Consider the following 22,707-nt stretch of genomic DNA (forward strand, 5'->3'; position numbering starts at 1 on the left):
GGCTCTTCCTCTTCTTCTTCTTTTTTTTTTGAGGTGGCATCTTGCTCTGTCACCAGGCTGGAGTGCAATGGTGCGATTCAGCTCACTGCAACCTCTGCCTCCTGGGTTCAAGCGATTCTCCTGCCTCGGCCTCCCGAGTAGCTGGGACTATAGGTGCACGCCACCACGCCCAACTAATTTTTGTATTTTTAGTAGAGATGGGGTTTCACCATGTTGGCCAGGATGGCCTCAATCTCTTGACCTCGTGATCCACCCACCTTGGCCTGCCAAAGTGCTGGGATTACAGACGTGAGCCACCATGCCCAGCTGAGGGCTCTTCTTAGTCATCACCTTGGTTGTCTCTAGCAACCTAGTAAGGCTATGAATTAGCTTGTTGATCATATGCTGAATTTTGTCTCTACCCCCAAATTCAAATGTTGAAGTCCCAACTCCCAGTATATTAGAATATGATTCTATTTGAAGATAGGATCTTTAAAGAGGTGATTAAGTGAAAATGAGGCCATGGGAGTGGGAGCGGGCTCTGTTCCAACATGACTGGTGTCCTTATAAGAGGAGGGCGTGGGCCGTGTTCCAATGCGACTGGTGTCCTTACAAGAGGAGGAAATTTGGACATATACAGAGACATGATGAAGAAAGACCACGTGAGGACGCAGTGAGAAGGTGGCCATCCACAAGCCAAGGAGAGAGGCCTCGGGGGCAACCAAAGCTGCCAATGCCTTGAGCTCAGATGTTAGGCCTCAGAAGTGTGAAGGAGAAATTTCTGTTGTTTAAGCCCCCAGTCTGTGGTGCTTTGTTCTGGCAGCCCTCACAGACCAATTCATTGCTCCTAATTAAGAACAACAATCCTTTCAGAGCATGCCTTCAGGCTTGAACTCACTGTTTCCAATAAAGCCAGTTCCTTTGGGAAGAGCTTCAGAGCCACCTTTTCTTCCCTGGGGACTGTCCTGCTCTCTGGTCTTTTCAGTTTGCTTCTTTTTACAGAGCTGTGTCCTACAGTGGAGCTGGGGGGAGCAATTGGATCCCAGCCTTCTTAGCCCGCTGTTCTTGGCTAGAACCGCATCCGATGAGTAGGGACTGGCTGGAGGAAGGGGGCTGTCCATGCTCACCAGGAATTTAGCCTCTTCAACTGGGTGCTGCGGTGAGAAATGCTGGCATCTGTCCCTCCTGGTGAAATAAGGGGACCCTCGGGTGGGAGCTGAGGGGAGAGTGAGCCCTGTCTCCTCGGACACAACCACCAAGAGGGGGGCTCTGTCAAGATGAGCTGGAGTGGGGGAAGGAGGGATCCCCAGATGATCACTGTTCTTATGGAGTTTTAGCAGACTTTCTTGAATAAATATTTGTCATCTGATATATGCTGTGAGGACTAAGCTCTGATTTTTTTGTTTTGTTTTTTTTAACTCTTGCGCTTCAAATTCCTATCTAAGGGGCCCGGGGAGCCATACCCTACAAATCATAAATTCTCATCAGATGGGTTTTATTTAGCCCTATACATTGTGACTTACTTTCCAAATCTGACTCGGACATAATATTACGAGACAAGAAAGAAAGTCAAAATATTTTACCCCAAAAGCATGTATGTTTCTTTGCCATATTTTGAAATGGTCGTGCAAAGCTGTCCTTTGTTGGGGGACGTGTACATCTGTAAAGAATCTCTGTTAACACAGTTAGATCTTTTTCTTCCAGGCCCTCCCAATCCTGAAGAGATGAACTAAAGAGTCTAGAACCTTTTAACAACCTAAATAGGAAACACCTGTCACCTATTGACTCTAAGGGCAGCCATAATGAGACTTCAAAAGAACCTTGGTCTCCACTATCTTTTATCTTAACCCGAACATTTTCTTTCTGTTGATCCCAGGTCTTCAGACAAACTCAACCAATTGTCAACCAGAAAATGTTTACATGTACCTAGAGCCTGGAAGCCCTCCCCCTACCCTTTGAGTTGTCCCGCCTTTCTGGGCCGAACCAATGTATTTCTTAAACGTATTTGATTGATGTCTCCTGCCTCTCTAAACTGTATAAAACCAAGCTGGCCCGGACTACCTCGGACACAAGTTCTCAGGCCCTCCTGAGGGCCGTGTCACGGGCCATGGTCACTCATATTTGGCTCCAAATAAATCTCTTCAAATATTTTACAGAGTTTGACTCTTTTCATTGACAGCTGTTAGCACAACTTCCATTACAAAAATGGGTGGTTTTCCCCATTTTGCACGTTTTGCTCAGGTTTCTGGGGCTCCTCTCCCTGCCACCCTGGGGTGTCCCCGGGCAGTGTTCTCCCTCCATGGCCATCACTCCGTTTGAACCAGTGCCCTCCACAATGTGACATTTTCAGAATAGGAATTTAATCTCATCTTCCCACCCTCCTCACAATCCCTCAACGGTGTCTCCGTGCCCTCAAGAAAGAAGATGCCTTACTGGTCCCGACTGACCAGGTGGAGCTCTCGGCCCCTTGCTGTGCTCTCAGTCTCAAGCAGCAGCTGCTTCCTGCGCTGCCCCAGCCGTCGGCGCTGACCCCTGCCCAGCTCACAGCACTGCCGGCCGCAGCCTCTTACCGAGAGCTCCTGCCCTCAGCCTCCAGCCAGAGAAGGGCTCCCCACCCCAGCAGAGCTCAGCTCAGCGGGCACGGGCACGATGCAGAAATCCTTGATTTCTCCGATTAGGCAATGGCTGAATTATAAACACGTGTGAGACCATGCACCTCCACTTCCCAGCGTTCTGTGTTTTACAATCATTCTGTGTTTATTTCATTGATCTACTTCCCGGATTCAACTGTATACTCCAAGAGGGCAGTGACTAGAAGAGCTTTACCTGTCCCAGCTTAACTATTGTGCTCCCGGCACGTGCACAGCACACAGCTGACGGTTTTAAACGTCGCGGAGGCCCCAGGTGGGAGGGGAGAGGAGGCCCCGGGTGGGAGGGGGTGAGGGGAAGGGGGAGGAGGTCCCCGGGTGGGAGGGGAGAGGAGGTCCCACAGGGAAGTCCAGGGCCTCAGGTGGAGGTCAGTGGTGGGAGGGCAGGGCAGGTCCACCACCCCTAGGTCCTGGAAGCCTAGAGGGGAGGGGACAGATCACGTGCGGCCTCTGTGTCCAAAGCTGGCTACCATCCAGTGAACACCTCAAGCTCACCCGATTCTCCCAGGCCTCAGCGAGGAGCCTCTGAGGGGGGTCCCGCCTCCCTCCCCACGACTCACCCGCACTTGGCTCTGCAGCTGCCGGGTCCGCTGTTCCCAGAAGCCCCCCCACCGCCCGCCCCCCGCCGGCATCGCCTCTGCTTCTGGCCTCCTCTCACCGCCCCCAGTAACCGGCGCAGGTGCGGGCGTTGGAGAGCGAGAGAGGGTGGCTCGAGGCGGGAGCGAGGGGCAGGGGGAAGAAGCAGGAAGACCCGAGGGAGGGGGCCGGTGTCCAAGCGTTGAGGAAAGTTTCATCCCTTCTGAATCCCAGGCCTCGCTGGACCACGGCCCCGCCTGGTTCTCCTGTAACTTGCGGAGCTCCTGGACCGGCCTTTCCCAGAGGCGCGGCGCTGAGTCCCGGAAGCAGGACCTGAACCTGGAAGAGGAGGGGCAAGCAGCTTCCTGCTTCCTCCTCCCCACACACTGCGGGGGGCGTGGTCCCCACTGCCACCTCCTCCCCACACGCTGCGGGGGGCGTGGTCCCCACTGCCGCCTCCTCCCCACACGCTGCGGGGGGCGTGGCCCCCACTGCCGCCTCCTCCCCAAACGCTGCAGGGGGAATGGCCCCACTGCCTCCTCCTCCCAACACGCTGCAGGGGGAATGGCCCCCACTGCCTCCTCCTCCCCACACACTGCGGGGGGAATGGCCCCCATATTTTGATGTAGTGGCTTCTCTGGTCACTCACAATCTAGCACTAGCACACAGCAGTCGGGGAAGTCCCGTGGGTATGAGACACCCTGTATTTTGAAGGCTCTACATGAAAAAGAATGTAGAGAATCTGAATGCATTTTATGTGTACATTGCATGTTGAAATGATGCTGTTGGGATATATTAGGCAAAATAAAATAGATCACAATTTATTATGCCTCCTTCTACTTTTTTGACGTGACTCCTAAAAAACGGACGGTCTCTGGAGGGGCTGGTGTCAGGTCTCGAGGGGACTGAGCTGCTCTGGGCCCCTCCTGTGTCACAGAACGTGGCCAAAGGCTCCAGGAGAGTCGGTGGCAGTGCTGGACGGAGGCTTTGTCTCTTGTTGCAGCGTGTTTGTGATATATCACGTCCATATCACTGACTTGGTTTCCAAACTTATTTACACAGCAGCTGTTGGCTAGGCATGCACACAGGCCAGGACAACAGTGGCGAAAAGGCTTGCGCAGCTTCCCAGGTCACGGCCCGGCAGAGGTGACAGGACACTGTATGCGACGTGATCCGGCGACCATGCGGCATGTTGGTTAGAAACATGGACACCCGCTTATCCTGGCACCAGTGGCAAGGACGCCCTCCCTGACCAGACCCTGGGCTTCTCCACGCCCTTTTTCAGCTCAGCCTCAAGTCTGCATCACCATGAGAATCCCCCACGCCTGCGTCCAACATCTGATCAGTTCCGTGTCCCCTGCCATCCCCCAGGTGGTGCTGGGTTCCCCAGCCCTGACTTTAGCTAGACTCCCCATGGGTCAGTTTAGCCCGAGTGCCCTCCAGCCTTGCTGTGGCCTCTCAGTGACCCTCTTTCCACCAACCCCTAACCTGCTCCTTGGCTGCCGATTCCACTTGCCTTGCTGTATGCAGAGTTGAGTCCAGCTCTAAACTGAGGTGTTTTCTTCCCCCCATTACAAAGTTCTGGAACACAACCTGCTTTACCACTTTAATGATTGGTTCTGCCCAAGTCACTGGAAATCCTGCCAAGAGGTGTGACAAATTTGCTTCTACCAGAGACAGCCAGAGGCCCCGTGTATGTACACAAGTCAGCCCTGCAAATGGTGTCCTCAGGAGCAGAGAATATTCAGGGCGGCCCATGTCCAGTGCTGCCTGAGAAACGCCTTAGAATGCGAGGCTGAGCCAACGTCCCCCCGGAAGGCACTTGCATCTTGCTCTTCTGAATACATGGAACTGGTTGTGGTACCACGACTCCCCGTGCACGCCCTCGCAATCCAGTGGGCCTTTGCACTCTCCTCTTCCTTCATTTCCTATTTTTGTTTGTATTCCACCAATTCCTTTTCTTGTCTTGCAACAAGAATTCTTCTTGAGAGAGATCTGATCAAATCATTTGTAGACTGCAGCAACCAGCTGTCTTTGAACAATCCTTCTACTGTACTGAAGATAGCACTCCTCCATGCTTTCTTGCATGGAAAGCTAATTTCAGAAAGTTGTATTTAGTAACACTAAGCAAGACATAAACTGGACGACTTGCAGGAGGGAAAGTATATGCAAAAAGTGAATTTTTAATTCCATGATTTTATCCAGTTTATTCCAAAAAGTCACATAACCCCAAAAGAGACATACTAGATTTCAGATTGAGAATAGAAGCCAATTTCTTGTGTAATTTACCCAACAAATATTTATGAGTGCCTAGTCTGCAATGGGTGACATATAATAAAACAACTAGAAAGAAAGAGAAATAAACACCTCACATCACTGGAAGGAGAGGCTGCTTCATTTAAACAAGCCACTCTGTGTCCACAAAGACTTAAGAGGGCTCTGGACAGTCTCTGAATCGACGTCAGTGATTTTCCAATATTTAGGTAATGGCAGTTATGGAAATCAGACGAACCCAAAGTCCCGAGACTCCCTAGCTGTACTTCGCCTGTTCAGAACATGGTACATATTTTGCTCAACTGAACTAGGCCGTTTTTATATTTTGGGATCTATTCTCATACAAAAAAGATTCACGGGAGGAAGGTGGAACATTTTTAAAGCCATACAATTCACCTACAGTTTCCCAGGACTCTCTTTGGGGTTAGATTACTTAATATTTTATAATCACTTTAAAAAGTTCCAAGTTAAAGTTGGAACCACTGTCTCCAATTTAACATCCATTTAAGTCTGTAGTCTCTATAAAAGAATAAAACAAAAGATTTAGAAGAGCAGAGAAAAATAAGATCTAACCCACTGAAGACATGTGAAGGTAGTTTTCAATCTGAAAGCCATGGTGACCAATTTCTGTTTGACAGCCAAGTTGAGTTTTGTGCTCTTTCCTAATCTGTTCTTTGGCATCTCTCTAACTATGCAAACAACTCTAGAGCTTACCTGGGTCCACCCCAGCTGCCTCCATGCTCTCCTATCTGGGTGGCCACACCACCATCTGGCTCCTCAAAGCCTCCAACTCCTGCAGAAGCCTGCTCCGGGCTTCCATTCCTTCCCCGTCCATGCCAGCAACCAGAGCGACTGATGTCACCTGGGTGGCCCCAGCCCCTCCTCGAAACCCTGCAGAGGCTTTGCACTGCGTGAAGACAGGTCACACTTCTTGCCATGGTCTTAGAAAATGCTCTTTTACCACTGGATAGCGCCAGGTGGCCCCTGGCTCTCTCCAGCTCCTGCCTGCACCCTCCTGTCCTAGGGCTCTGGCTCTGGGCTCTCCTGATCTTCCAGAGGCTCCAGCTTGCCTGCCTCAGACTTCTTCCATCTGCAAGGCTTCTTAAGAGCATCATTTTCTAAAAACAGCCTACTGTCTCCACAGGAACTTTATTAGGCCTCCGGGTGTCCCCTGCACTTCTTTACAGTTAACAGTTACTATGGATCAGCACATGTAAATGAAACATGTGCTTCTGCCTCTTGGAGTGATGCTCCCTGGGGGCAGAGCCGCACTGCTTCAGGAGGGCAGGTAAGCACTGTGAGACCAGTCACCGAGGCAGAGGAGGCACCCGTAGGCTCCCATAAACACTTGCTGAATCACACAAGAAACTGGCTTCAATTCCCAGTCTTAAGTCGTTATGTCTCTTTGGAGGTTATGTGATTTTTGGAACAAACTGGATGAAATACTGGAAATAATAAAACTATCACTTTTTGTACATCTTTTCCCTCCTGCAAGTCATTCAAATTAAATTTTGCTTAATGTTTACTAAATATAACTAAGTCTTTGAAATGTTTTCCATTCAATAAAGGATAAAGGAAATCGTGTCCAACGGCGCATACCAGAAAATTATCAAGTGCTTGCTGGTCCGTATGACAGAAGACCACTGCAGGGCAGTACCATTATTTCCACTGACAGCAACAGAAACACAGGCCTTGAGAAGAAAACGGAATCTGTATTAATACTCAGACTTCCTAAGTTTTTGTATTCTCAAACATTAAAGTATCTTTTTAAGCATTAAAATATAGTAAAAGTGAATACTATAATTTCAATACATAAACATCTCATTCTACCAAAAAGGTCTCCACAACTTTCTACAACCCTAAGACACTCCTTCCTTCATGAACCTCATTTTCACAATATATGGACTACAATCACCCTGCTGTGCAGCAAAGGGACCTCAAAACCTGTTCCTCCTATCTGCAACTTTGTATCCTTCAACCAACAACTCCCCATCCCTTTCTCCCCCCATGAAATCCCTAAAAATTCTCCATCCCTGCCCTGTCCCATCCTCCTGCTCATGGGCCATTAAAAGGTACACTGGAAACAGGCAGAGGCAGGAGGAACAATGGCGCAGAGGCAGCGCTGAGCGCCGTCCACACGGAAGGTCCCGCCCGCACATGCCTCCCACAGCTCCCAGGTCCTCATAATGTGACTTGTGTAGTTTACCATCAAACATACTCTTTTACACGAGGCTGTCCTGAATGGGTTCCTGCGCTAAGACACATCTCGCCAGGATGCCTTATGTACACCATTTACTTATTACTAGGGATATTTCAGGAATTTCAAAGAGGCCACCAAGAGACAGTGTCACTGAGAAATGGCTTGAATGCCCACCTGAGCTTGCTCGGATCGAGGAAGAATCAGGAAGGCCCAGGCAGTGGAATGGCTTATGAGACTCACAGACACCTGTGTGACGAGGCACACGACACGTCCCCACAAATGAAAACCACTGCCTGACACAGAAATCATACTCAGTGTTTAATGAAGAATAGAAAGATGGAAAGAGAGGGGCGAGGAAGGCTGATGTTACAAATATAAACTTTGTCAGCACTTTCAAAACAATAGCAAATACACTTAAATACATACAAAGTTTATTAAAAATAGGTTGCAACTGAAATACAGTAGAAATGGAAAACTACAGCAGTTTTGATGTTTTCTCATAGTAATGCACACTTCTGAAAAGTACTTTTACACATATTCACATTTGACCTCACTGCCCAAAGATGGCCAAATCCACTTGTGTATGGGTTTCACAACCACGCATACAAATATCCCTGTATGTAGATATTTACATGTATCTGCATGTTCTCATGTGTATTTTTCTATATATTAACAGAAAAGTAATTCATCTTCATCTCTTTAAAGAAAGTGTGGATTTAGTGGCCATAAGGCTGCCAGTGTTCTCAAGATATTTGGGAGGCGCTTGCTTTTCCTAGAACCTCTGCCGCAAGCAAGCAAATCCTTCCTGAACACTCAGAACCATTGCACTCTCTTACTCAAACAAGGAAATGGGAAGAGCACACTTTCAAATAAAAACCCTGATAGACATAAAACAATATTTACACTCGCATTTTTAATGATTTATCATACAACTCTTATTAAAAGTGATTTCGAAGGCAGTAAAAGCCCCTATGCTTCTCTTTGAAAGTGTGCCTATTTTCCTAACATACGTATGTGTAAGAGAACTATATGGTACAGAGAAATCATTTGGACTCCACCAAGGGCTTTGTCAACTAGAAAATTTGCTTGTAATCACAAAGTAATTTATCATCTTAACACCAGACAATATAAAACACACTGAGGTCCGTCTCCCCAACATCAGCCACACATCCACAGCTGAAGAAATAACAGTGGCAACTAATAATTCAACAAATTAAAATTAAATAACTCTATTATAGTATAAAAATAGCTTGAACTTCCATATGCGTTATTCTTACAATATTTAAGTTACAGATGCCCTGTAATTGAATTCCTTCCTTTTCTTGACGGCATACACATGAAAATCTTTCTTTTTCAAATTAAAAATGTCTGAGTGACAGCTCTGCTTGAGGGGTTCCTACTCATCTCCCATTCTTCTGTCGTTCCCAGTCACACGAACATTGCTCCAATCAAGATATCTTCTCTTAGAGATGCCTGGGAACAGCTGAAGTTTAGTTAACTTTGTAATGTAACTGTCATCTTTAAATTTACCAGTGATTTATTAAGTCTAACAATCATCTGGTATTTATAAAAATAAAATCCCCTAAGCTTAAATCCTCAGAATTTTCTTTCAGAATTAAAATTAATCAAATATTTAGAATTGATCAGAAGAGCTCAGATTTGCGAGGAATGAGTGGGACAGTCTCGGATGTGCGTCATCGCACAGGAAGCTTTGGCCTAAGCCGTTTCACGATGCAGACTAGAAGGATATTGTGGGAAGAGACACAACCAGGGGACATGGGAGGAGCATGTCGTCACATGTCCCTTCCTGGGTAGAAGAGTGTGTGGTCACTTCTAAACAGTGCCAACAATAGTCTGAATAGTTCAAGCTATTCTCTGCTTGACGGCTAAAATCAAGTTTCTGAAAAAAACAAAAAACGAAACAGAACTTCTTTGTGCTCCTCGGTCGATGATGAGGGGAAGATGGGAGAGAAGACACGTCCATTCTCTCCTCCTGCCCTTAGTTCTGTCCCCTTTGAACTCAGGACTCCAAAAAAGAAACCAACAAAAAACTTATCCTCATGTGAGTTAGATAATTAAGAAACTAGACAGTGTTTAAGTTACATAAACGGCAATCTCATGGTAAAGTAAAATAAAATTTCTTGGAATTGAAACATTTCTAGATCCCAACCATTTTAGAAACAGAAATTGTGAATCACTTAGAAATATAACCCCCTTCCTCTTTCCTCTTCAAACTCGCACCTACAAACCCACAACTGAGAAGATTTTGGGGTAAATACAAAGTGTCCTCCTCATTTTTTTTTCATTTTGTGTTCAGTTCATTCTCCAGTTCTGTTAATTTACGAGAGGCTTTCACTTTATTGGATACATCTTGACCTTGTGAAAAAAGACGCTGGCGTTCCTTGAATGTCAAGTTTTCAGGGGCCCCAGAACTTCCAGGTAAATCTGCATCTTGGCTGCAGAAGAGGGCAAAACGAAAGATTACTGGACAAACTAGAAACAACCTGTCAACAATTACATACGTTTGCATAACGGCAATTAAAATTTTCAGACTCATTCTTTGTTAAATTGTGCTATAACTTTCCCTACAATTGAAATCACAGGGGCTGTATTTAAACCCATCTAGAAAAAAAGGGCAACATGTTTTCTTGGCTAAAACATTAACTTTCCCCAGTCATAGTCAACTCTCAAAACCCTTGTAAGTTAGATTTTAGCAAGCAGGCATTTCTTACCAGTTAAACAAGTGTAACCTGAGGGGTACAGTTTTAAAATACAGCATTTTAAGGAATCTTACATGTACCTGAGAGGCATCTATAAATATGCGAAAGTTAATAATCAGTTACAGAATGGTACTGATGATTTCTCTGGTGAGTTCAAATTCACTGTTTTAAGAACACTTGGGGCAATAGCATTTCTAACTAAAATCGAGGTGAGGGCATAGAGTGAAGCCATGAAGTCTGGTTATATAATTCAAAAGTGCCGTGAACAGTGAAAGGGGTCATCAGGTACAGATGAAGTTCCTCATCTAGCGCAACCGTCCATACCTTTTAGAACGCTTCTCTTTCGCATCCCGATAAGCGTCATGGGCTCCGACAGCTGCTCCGGCAGATCCCGGGTAAGAGTTTGGTCCTTTTCCATGAAAGAAACAGTACAAGTTAAAGTACTTCATTATTTCTAAGCTTTACTCATGATAAAGATGCAGTGCTCAGAGAATAAAAAATACCTTTACTGAATAAGCAGGAAGGTAAAAGACCCTTCACATTGTATCAAAATTTCATCAATTTGAAATTCATCTCTGTTGGTGGCCTGAGTAATCCAATTACTACTCTCAAAAGGTGCTAAAACATTGACCTGACGCCCTTCATTATTAGAGAGGAATACTGCCCATGGCCCCGCTCTGCCTCGGACAGCAGAGCAACTCTGGGTCAGTGTAATGACATCAACCCATTCTGGGTGAGTGTAACATCAATCCATTGGCAACATTTGCCCTGTTCCTACTGGCTTCAGGGGATTGCTAAGGATCAAAAGATGTGATGCAGATACAAGAGTTTAAATGTATCCAAGTAATAATGTCGCTAAGTGTATCCAAGTAACAATCAATGTCATATTGTTAAAATCATAATACAGTAAATCAGTGTTAATGTATTTCTATTAATTGTAGCATTAGAAAAATTCACACTTCAAAAATCTGCTGACAGTGTAATACAGGCTGGAGTAACAAATGCTCAAACTATTTAGCAAACACTGACAACAATAAACATTGGATTAAACAGGCCACAAAAGTAGTACAATATTTTCACATTAAAATTATTTTTCAAACAACTTGCACAAAAACACATTTTTGTTTCTCTTCTTCTACAAAAGGACCTGCTGTGCAGAACTTATCTGACGTCCTGCAGACGGGACACACAGCTGCCTTTTGAAGGGCGCCTCTTCGCACTGCACCTTTACTCAGGTTTCCCACCACCACTGTGGAGGATGCCATCCTCAGCAAAGACTCAAAAGATTCAACAGAAACACATCTCTACCTTATGACAATCTATAGCAGGCCTTTAGATAAATTACTGCATGGAGACATTTTTTTTCCATTTTAATTCCAAATTTTTTATCTTGCTTATTTTTAAAAACATTGCGTTCTATCTTTTGAGCTTTGTTTTAAGAATGATACTGGCTTTTTCCACTGGTAAAATTAATTCTTCAAAATTTTCAGAACTTTTAGACTTAAGAATATCAAATACCTTTAGCTGACTCTCTATGAATACTCCAAGTCACAGATCACTTTCAAAAAGCTTTAGTGATGAATCTTTCATATAGTGCTATGTTCAAATCTGGTATTACTCATTCCAATTCACACCCTGATGCTGCTCCTCTCGCTGCCCAGTGGAAGAAGCCGAGTCCATCTGCAGAAGCATGCTTTACCAGAGCGCTCGCGACAGAAAGAGAGCTGAGCAAGGGATGAGACCACGCTAGTGAAATGAGGACAGGGTCAGAATGCGCTCTGCACACGGTGCAGACGGCTCTGTACATTACGAAGAAGTCTTCGAAGAGGCGGAGCAATCAGATGTCGGCTATGACCTGGTCCTGTGTGGTACTTCACGTGTGCAGTAAAATAAGGGTTAGTGGAGGACTGAGAGCCAAGATGGTGAGCAGTGACACCTCACTATAATACTTGGCTACCAAACCCTCACATTTCTGTCATCTTAAGTTCAGCTTATAAAAACTCCATACAAGGAGACTGATGGCATCCTGCTTCAAAATGTACCATTATTCCATAAATTGCTCTGAAAGGTACTAAATTACAGATCTTTACAGGAGATATTTCATAAAATGATTTAATCCTGGCTTCCAAGGTGACTCACCCTAAATATTATTATATATTAAGCCTTCAAAGTAGATCAAAGCTCTGAGCCGGGGGTGGGGAAAGACAGAATTCTGGCAAAATTCATCTGTTAATTGAGTAAGACTGACAGTTACACTGAGTCTTATTCTTCTTTCAGAATTGTCGAGTCCCATACATTGTTTATGCAGAATGATACAGGATTCAGAAGACTCTCATACACTCATTACAAGTAATACTCCTGTATTTGAAGATATTTAGTGCCAGAATTCCAGTCCCATTTAAGGTAAGATTAGTGTGAAATCGGAATCCTTATGAATTCAGCTATATTTTAAACATGCTGTCTCGCAAACACTGACTACTGAACCCATGCTTGTGACAGCCTCTAGGCCCTGCCCCTGCAGAACCGCCCTGCTCTACAGTCAGCGTAGGGGGTTTCCCTAAGGTCAGTTGCACACCTGCTAAGGTCTGGCTGCTAGTGTTACTAGGTGCTAAGAGTGCAAGTAACAGGAAGCAGTGAAGCCAGTTAGAGCAAAAGGGGATGAGAGGAATTTCACTGTAACTGGGGTCTCTGGACCCTGGTGTGAGGCAGCCTGCATGGAGGTCATGAAGCCAACAGTTAACTAGCTTAGCAGATGCTCCGGCCACACCAACCAAACCACACCAACCAAACCACCAGAATGCATGATTTATTCCACAGGCTACTTAATCCAGAACAGAAAGTTCTACCAATATTAAACAATGGAAACTTATAATGTAATTGTAACACTTTGTCTTTAGAGACACTACAATGTGTGAAAAGGCACTTGTTCAAACAAATAGAAGGTCATTTGTAGAGATAGAAAATGAAAGCCAAGACCAACAGTACTTCAAGTCATTTGGGAACAACAGAGAAGGACTGATTGTCAGCTGATCAAAGAAATGGAACTTTTTAAAGTGTAAAAGAAATCGGAGTACTAAGATATCTACCAAAGAGTATTAGCACAGAACATTACAATCAAGAGGCAGAGGAGGATCACCATGCTGAGACCAGTGATCATGTGACATCCAAATTCCAAAGCAAGTACGATCGCCATGGACCATACTACAGGGCAAGTGTGCAGAGAGATGCTGAGGTTCCAATCATTAAGACAACGAGAGCTGATTTGTCACTCTTTTACCTCTACCTTTGCAGTGGCTGGGATGGTAGGAGCTGGATTTTTTTGGAGGGGGTGGGGGCTGGCCTTTTTTCTGAGCAGTACTGTTGGCTTTGGCTGGGGGTGGCTGGAATGAGTTCGAGAGAAAGATGCCATCGGAGGCCGGGCGTGGCTGGCAGGGGGGTGGCCGTGGTTTAAGAGGGGCAGGAAGAAGGTCCCCATGAGGCACTCTCGTGCTGGAGTACTTATCCTGACCTGCTAGGCTGCAGTCCTCCTCCTCCTCCTCCTCATTGTATGCAACAAACTTGGCAGTGAACAGCGAGTCGGGGGAGAGGGCCTGGGTTTTGAGGTAGGAGGCGTTTCGCTGAGGCGGGGGAGGAGGGGCGCCCGGCGCGGGGGACGGGGACGGGGGCTCGTAGTCCCGGGGAAGCGGAGGGCGGCACAGACCAGGTGCCTCGGGCTCCAGCAACCTGCGCGCCGCCTCGTCGTGCTGTCTGCGCCTCTCAGCTTCCAGGCGGCTGTAATACCCTTCTTCCTGTCGCCTCTGTGGGCGGGAATAGACAAGAGTGCAAAGGTCAGAGGTCAGAAGGGAACAGCCGACCCACTGGGCCTTCAAAGGGAACAATCCTCATCATCACACTGATGTCAAAGTTGAATAGTTACAATTACTATATAACAGAAGCAGCAGGTCAATCCGGAGTCTTCTCCCTAGACCTACAAGTACATTAACACTATTCTGGATTATTTGACAGAAAACTGCTCAAAAGCACGGAATGGATTAATTCTCAGCCTCCTGCTTCCCAGTCACTTATGCCTCTCCATTATCCCAGTGGACTGAATTCTCCTCTGCTTTCCTTCTTTCCTTCCTCCATGCTCCTGTTACTTCCTTCTCTCTCTCCTCTTCCGATTTTGGCAGGATATGAACTTACCTGTTACTGCAGTGTTTAAAGACAACGCAAAACTAAAAATAGGCTGTGACTGGCTTTCCACAGCCAGCACTTTCCGAAAGACAAACTTGCGTCCTTTTTCACTGAGCCCCCATGAATGCAGAGGAGCAGTCCTTCCTGGACAAGGAGGACGTGACTGAACCACCCTGTCTACTTCGGGTTACTAGGAAGGAGATCAACAGGAAACCAGAAATGCAAAAAAAACAAAAACAAAAACAAAACAAAAAAAAGCCACTCATTCTCCCAAAGTAACAATCTAACAAATATGCTTTCCATAGTTCTTAACTTATATTTCAAATCTTAATGAACTCCCTAACAGACAGAAAATTAGAGAGCCAGGAATTAACAGCAACAGCAACAAGAGATTCAAATATATTTTGACACATACTGTACATTTTTTTCTGACATACATCTGCACAAACTACAGTTGACAGTGTTAAAATTATTTTAACATTAAAAAAAGGTAACAGCACAGTTTTGTTAAAGATTGACAAAAGTTTTAGAGCACAAGAAAAAAGTAAATAAGAAGGGGGATGAAAGAGCAAACAGAATAAACTGCCTCGAGTAAATGTTTAATGCTGTGAATTGAAGTACAATGAATTTTAAATTCGTTCAACCAAAGAAAACTAATTTGAGAGACCTTGCTGGCATTCAGTGAAAAGCTGTTAGTCCTATTTTCAATTTCATGCTGTATTTTCTCCCTACTCCCTCTAGAGCTACACACACACACACACACACACACACATACACACAAGTGAATACACAATATCACTCCACCTTTTGAGGGAGAAAACTCTTAAGAATAAATGCCAGCCCAATTACTGCCCTGAGCCCAATTTCTCATTGAATCTTCTTGCTCTGTGTTTAGCAATCCTGAAGGAAAGACTCTCATCTTCTCGTCTACACCGAGTCAGTGTTCCCTTGGAGTGAGGAATAAACCAGAATGACTTCTTGTGGCTTTTAAATGGAACTATCAAGAATCTTAGTATTTAACATGAAGAACAGTTGCTTGATAACATTTTAGGGAGAAATCAAAACATCCTCTTTTAGTTATACCAAGAGCAGATACAATTACAAGACGACTTTATTCTACCCAACAAATGAATGGCACATTTTTCTATAACAAAGCAAACCCATGAGTTTTGGACATTCTGATATAAAAATAGGTTATTCGCCTTCTTTTTACAGTGACCACTTAATTATAGAAGCAGTTACTAACACAAGTGTATTTGACATAATCATGAGTTAAGAAAACACATTGGAAAAATTAACCCAAGAGTTTCTCAACATAGGAAAAACATGGCCTGGTCCTCTCTGCATGTGCTCTGTGCTGCCGTGACAACCCAGCTGCCCCCGTCCAGGCTCCAGCGTGGCCAGGACTGGGCCCAGCTATAACAATGGGCACTGTGCAGGGCCTGGGACAGCCAAGCTGGCACTGACCTGGAAAAATACAGCCCTCCAAGCAGCCAGGGAGCGCTTTCATGGAACAGCAAAGCAATAGCAAACACCATCAACACTTAGACATCAAGCGGCTCAGCATTTTGGAAATCTGATTTCCTTAGAAAGATCATCAATGTTGACTTACCATTACACAAGTGAAAGACTCATAGGGGAACCTAATCCTGAAAGCTCAAACTCTTTGAAAGGACTTCAAACGCTATTCAGAGTCAACAGATAATATGATAATAAACTTAGAGGGCAAAGGTCTACGAAATGCAGAAATCACCAATTTCAACACAGGTGAGTGTCCTTATTCACTCTACTCCATTTAAGTGAAGTCACATCATGTCTATCAAGCTTACTTTTAGATTGCTCTATATCCTAATAGATCATATCACTACAAAAAACTCCCTACAAGTTCTTTTCTGTGAACAGTACACTGTTCTATTAATATAGTTCACTAGACTATCGAAGAAGGAATTATTAATAAAAACTAAATTTTCCGCCATCAGAAGTTATAACACTGAAAGCTTCTACCTTCACAGAAGGGAAGTAACAGAGAAGAGCAGCTTCTCTCAAACCACACAGAGCAACACGCAGTCCCCTCGGGATGAAACAGGCCCCCACAGGGAGCTCAATGGCTACAGCCTCTTCATCCAGAGGGCGCTGGCCACACACAGGACGAAGGGAGATATGGAGAGAAACATCTCAAAATCCCCATTTCTCAGAATGTCAAAATTCGCTGTCATTTTAAAATTCAATTAAGAGGGTTACTTGACTTAAACACACACACACACACAAATGAAAATAAATAACTCAGAATATTTACTGGATTACATACTAAATTTTCCTGTATCATGTTTTCTAAGCCATCTGCTCTCTTTACCATCAACCAGAAGTGAGTGATTTGAGTAAACCATCTATTTGAAATGTTGAATGGCAGCCAACTGTCTTACTATGCTTCTACTGCTTCCCACGGTCCACATGCCATTTAAGCAATCACTGAACAAATGTCACCTTCACAATGACAAGCTGGGCCATGTCCAGTAAAGATGAGTGCCCGAGGAAACGAACCCTTTGCAAAGAGGCTCACTGCTACACACACCCAAGAGTTCAGAAGTTTGAGGGAGACAAAACTTGGCAGATAAGGGGATCTGGAGACAGTCCAGAAGAGAGGTAGGTGGGCCAGACGGGGTAAAGTTGCTGGTCCAATCACAAAGCTGGGGGAGCCAGGCCCTGCTCTGCCTTGTGCTTCTTAAGACACACAGAACTTCCAGCCCGCTCTGCCCCAGCCAATCGATTACGTTCAGGCTAACTTGGTAAAATTCTAGCTGCCCTTAGAGGACCATAACCTTTTCTTCAGCGTCTCGTTTTGTTCGCTCCTCCTCCTGCCGCCGGCGCTCTTCCTCTTGCCTCGCTCGGTCTTCCGCTTCCCGCTTGCGCATCTCTTCTAACTGCTGCTGCCGCCTCCGCTCCTCGTCCTGCAACTAACAACAGGCTGACATTAATCTCCCTCCACAAACTCCACCAGCACAAGACATAAAAATGCACACATTAAGACAAGTAGACACACATATACACATACACACACACAGAAAGTTAAATACAAAATACCAGGTTAAAATCACCATTGGAAGATAAAACTTTTTACATTTTTTTAGCTCTACAATTTTAAAATAAATTACCTAAAAACTGTTGTCACAAATCCCAGAGTTATTCCTCCATTAATCATGGTTACAAGATGGAATTTATCATCTACATTCACACATTCAACAAGCACAATTCTTTTACTGGAACAATTTTAGTTAACCCGTTCATGTAACTTAACAGGCTCAAACAGATAGGCCCCACTTGATGGACCTGCAGAACACACTTAAACCCCTCCTTCCCTCTCCCTTTTCAATTTCCACTATGAATGTCTTGTAGAAGAGGGAGGCCCCCACTTGCCTCTGCATAGGTGAGACAGAAGCAGCATATGTGACTCCAGTGGGCCGGGCAGTCGTCGGTCTTGCCTGGGGACCAAGGCCTGCCACTCTTTCCTCTGCCCTTTGCCATCAGGTCCCTCCAGATCCCACCCCGGATTCAAGAATTCCTTCCCGACTCAGGAGCACCCTACACGCTGCACCATGGACCCTGAAACTGAGATGGAGGAAGCACCCTACCGTCTGCACCATAGACCCTGAAACTGAGATGGAAAGGAGCCCTATCTCACCCTATCTCACGCTCTTCTGTCTGGACCTAATGTTGAACTCTCAGTCAATACAATCCATTCTGTTTTCAGGTAACCACAAGTCAAGAAGTTCTTATGTTAACAATTCATTACCTGATTGTTTTTCTCTTTTTAGTCATTCAAGTTCTGCCTTTTTGAAACAACACAAAAAGATACCTTTCCTTCATATCATTCAAATACTTAAGGTTGTCCTTCAAATACCTAAGTCTCTTCTTTTCAATTTTTAGCTCCTTTATCCTTCTGCTCACATCTCTATGTATTATAGGTTGAAAATACCTTTCCTGAAGAGGAAGCCTGGATTAACAACCAGTGCAGAACAGAAAGACTCTCCCTTTTTGTCTCGGAAACACAGCTTTTCTGTTCCTCTAGTCTAAGACAATGGTAACTTTGAAAACTGTGTTCTCCATTTACTTATCTGTATAGACCTGTGCTACAGGAACACCCACAGCTGTATTATCATACATCATGAAGAAGTAATCAATGTTTATAGGATTAAAATAAAACTTAAAGCCATCTAGTTCAATCTCTAACCACTTCAGGAATCCCTTACATAAAATTCCTATGTGTTTCAATTTCTACAGAATTAGCAGTTTGTCTATACACTTTTTGTAGCAGAAATATAAGCATGTTAGCTGCTGGGATTTGAACTGTGTTTGTATTTTTTTTTTTAAATAAAAATCTAACAACCTCACTCTCCCTTGACTTCTGTGAAGAAAACACTGTATCTGGTGAGAAAGAATAAATTAACCTGTTGTTATTAGGCTTTTTCATGTCAATAAACAATAATAAAACATCTTAGAAAAAAATTACAATTGCCTTCTCAAAGAGACAAATAATTGAACTGTCTCTTTAAGACAACCTATCCATACCCCAGAGGGATGTTAGGATGACTGGCTTTTAGGGGGGTTATAGCAGGAGTAGATCCCACTAAGAACCCAGAAGGAAGCCATCGGTGATGCCTTGCCCCTGAGTTGACAGAACCGGCCACAGCTCCCCGTGGGCTTCCTGCATGAGGGGCCAGAGCAAAGGATGGAAACATTCAACAAGGATTTCAGGGGTCAGAAAAAAGTAGGAGAACTAGGAGAAACAGCGCCCAAACAAAAATAGCAAAATAAAGCAAGTGAGAATATTAAATATTCTACAGAAAATAATTTAGGGTAGAATGTAAAATTGCATTAATGCAATATGGGTCTTATCCTTATCCCACAAAGCACAAACTAAGTTATGTTAATATTTTCTAGCCCCAATTAAAAATAAGTGCAGAGCAAGAGAGTGTTACACAATGGCAGAGTCCATTAGTTCTTTTAAATAGAAGTATATTTTAAGAAATCAGAACAATTATCATTTTCATCATTTTTTATAAATCCATAAACAGGCATTTTCTTCTTAAAAACCTCTATTCTTCTAAATCTGGAATGCACTAAGCAAGGAGCCTCTCCCTGTGTTCAGCTCAATAGTTACTATTCGTAAAGGAAGGCAAATTAACCAGCACCAGTGTAATCAAGGCAGTTTCTTTCCACTCTTTGGCTAATTCACGTATTTCCATTTCCAAAACATAAATTGTTTTGCTCTTCAAAGCTATGTTGCTTTACTCCCACCATTCACAAAGCATTAATGAGAAAAATGAGAATCTCTTAATTTACTCAAAATAACCGCTTAAAACAGTACATTGAATTGTATGGGTTACTTACATTCAGTAACAGTTAAAGGATATTTTAACTTAAATTACAAATTTAATCACCCTGCAATCCAGTGGCAAACTGCCTATTACCTTAGCACTTTGATTAAAAGAATGAAAAGTTACATGCTACCAAAATAGCCTTGCAGGAAGTGATATCTGAGGGGAGAGCAGAATAGATTAAAAAATAACTATTACCCGATGAATCAAGACCATGCAGACTGAAAGTTATTCTAAATCGAGAACTATGCTGGGATTTGAAAGCCAGTATGTAGCAAGCCTGAGGTAGTCCACATTCCCCAAAACAGGTATTTTCAGGATCTATCTATCTATCTATTGAGATCTGTGTTTATAATTTTGTATCATAAAAATGAAACTGGTATATGAACATAAAATGGGGCCACAACATCCTTTACTTTCTGACAAATTACTGAAAACACGACTCTGTTAAAGCCCTTAAAAAGCCTTTTTCTCTACAGACTTTTTCTGCGTATGCTCCCTCCCATTAAAAATGTCCACCCTAAAAAAATTTTAAGGACAAAAACATGAAGAAAACTCCTGATTAGATCATTTATGACAAATTAATGACTGAATTGGAATGCCTTTGGTAAGTAATATATAACACCTGGATTTCAGACCAAGCAAAAGTCTTCTCTATGTCTCAGGGACAGATTTCCTCATTAGGAAAACGAAATCCTCTCTCACAGAGGTCGAGTGTATTAAATGACACAGGAAAAACCATCCACTGTAGCATCTGGTACTCAGTAAGTGCTAGCTCCCTTCCTGTAGCACAGCCCACACACTTTTTTCAGATTTAAGTAAAACGACCATTTTATTAGAAGTTGTAAGATCTAGAGCTTAGCTGGTGAAAGGCCCTTGTGGCAGAGACTAAACAGCATAATCCCCAAGTAAGACAGTGTGGCTCTATGTGGCCTACAACAGAAACCTGAAGTTCTTTTAGGGCAACTGTTTTACGCAATCATATAAACTTTGTATTCCATTCTGTAATATGTATGTGTTGGTTTTAACATGAACATATTTCTTCTCCTAATTCCTTGAGTAAAACTGAGACTTCCTGAAGATGCACTGTGACTAAACTACGGCTTTGATATTCTGGGCAGGGCCCATTTTCATTCCAGAGACATTCCAACTTGAATAGACAAAATACAGTCTGATTTCTCGCAGATAGATTTCTCTGAAGAAACACTTCTGAAATGAGGCTTCCTACTAATTCCTACTTGAAATTTTTATAAGGCTTTTAATCCAACCCCTTCTATTAGACCTGGGATGCTCAAGAGGGTGTGCTCAACTTCTACAGTTCCACGCAAAACAAACAAACAAACAAAAAGAGGAAAGCGGAATAGGTGGGAAGACCTAGCTTGGGTTTTCATGTAAGGAAAGCAGCAGAACCACTGAAATCTTTGAAAACATCTTTTCACTGGTATTACCCCAAGGGGGAGGAATTTCTCCTGTGAGTTCTCATGTTTTCTGAGTCAGCAGATGACCCATTAAAATGTGTTAACAAGACAAACCTGAGCTTAGCCACCAAGAGATTTGTCAACCAAGTAAATTTCAAGATGATTCCTGCCACTAGTGTTACAAAAAGAAGCATTTTTGTGTCCTAGAAAGAGCACTTAATATGAATTCAGAAAATTCTTGTTAAAACCTTCACTATCACTTGATCCATGTGATACAAGCAGAGTATCCCTTATCCAAAATGCTTGGACCAGAAGTGTTTCAAATTTTGGATTTTTTTTAGTTTTGGACTATTTGCATATACATAATGAGATATCCTGGGAACAGGACCCAAGTCTAAATATGGATTGATTTCTGTTTCATACACACTTTGTATATACATAGCCTAAAGGTAATTTTATACAATATTTGAAATAATTTTGGACATAAAACAAAGCTTTGACTGCAACCTGTCACTGAGGTCAGGTGTGGAATTTTCTACTTGTGGCATAATGTCGGTGCTCAGAGTTTTGGATTTTGGATTCTGGATTTTCAGATTAGGAATGTTCAACATGTACTGGCCAAGTCTTTCCCATAGTGGGTTTGGAGACCCTGGCTCTCACCTGCTCTGTGTGACACTGGGTCAATCTCTTCCATGCTGGCTTAGGCCCTTGTGCTCTGCCATAGAACAGGTTTGTCATGAGGAAGTGAGAGGAATATATTCAGTTATGTGGTAACCTGGAGCGATGAAGGCAAGAGTCACACACCTTGTTATCAGGTGGAAGGACTAGCTACTTTTTGAGGCTGTAGCCAGGCAAAGCTGCAGCCACAGTCACCGCCACCTCCATGGTCCTAACTGACCGGCTACTCAAGTTAGAGACAGATTCCAATGACAGGACAGAGTACTCTGCCAGGAGAAAACAGACGTCCTGATAATTCCAGGTGTCCTGGATTTGCCCATGGTATATAAAGGAAAAGCACTAAAGACACAATGGACTTCATCATAATCTAGTGCTGAAGGAGATCCCTCTAGCAAGTCAGACTTTGGTATGAACGTGACTTACACACCATCTCAGTCATTAAAATAGGAGACAACCTAGCAACAGCTCTACTCTTGAGCTGCCAACAGTCAGGAAGGTCACACGCCTTCGAGAGCTTGGGACCTTGGCCTGGAATCCGATCCCACTCACTCGACTGCTTGGCACACTCTAGCACTCTTCTAGAAACTTGGACAAAGGTCACTGTTCCCATGGAGGTGGCACTACCCAGAAGACACAAACATGCCTAATGATGAGTAATGTGTATAG

At 43.9% G+C, this 22,707-nt stretch overlaps 1 protein-coding gene across 6 annotated transcripts in view; it reads right to left on the reverse strand.

Annotated features, from left to right (window-relative positions):
• Positions 1–8,652: 8,652 nt before the first annotated feature.
• MLLT4 (myeloid/lymphoid or mixed-lineage leukemia (trithorax homolog, Drosophila); translocated to, 4) overlaps positions 8,653–22,707 on the reverse strand; it is a 140,161-nt gene continuing 126,106 nt past the window's right edge. For 2 of the 6 annotated variants that reach the window (XM_011934936.1, XM_011934935.1), the window contains 4 exons: positions 17,390–17,524; positions 13,906–14,194; positions 10,722–10,806; positions 8,653–10,133 (listed from right to left, as the gene is read on the reverse strand). In XM_011934936.1, coding sequence (XP_011790326.1) covers positions 9,980–10,133; positions 10,722–10,806; positions 13,906–14,194; positions 17,390–17,524 — 663 coding nt within the window. In that variant the 3' untranslated portion in view covers positions 8,653–9,979. Of the gene's footprint in view, positions 10,134–10,721; positions 10,807–13,905; positions 14,195–14,939; positions 17,525–22,707 lie in introns of those variants that run through there. The other 4 variants (XM_011934932.1, XM_011934937.1, XM_011934934.1 and 1 more) reach the window with 4 other exon arrangements.

The sequence above is a fragment of the Colobus angolensis genome, unplaced genomic scaffold (genome assembly GCF_000951035.1).
Source record: "Colobus angolensis palliatus isolate OR3802 unplaced genomic scaffold, Cang.pa_1.0 Scaffold14, whole genome shotgun sequence".
In the NCBI taxonomy this organism is placed as follows: domain Eukaryota; kingdom Metazoa; phylum Chordata; class Mammalia; order Primates; family Cercopithecidae; genus Colobus; species Colobus angolensis.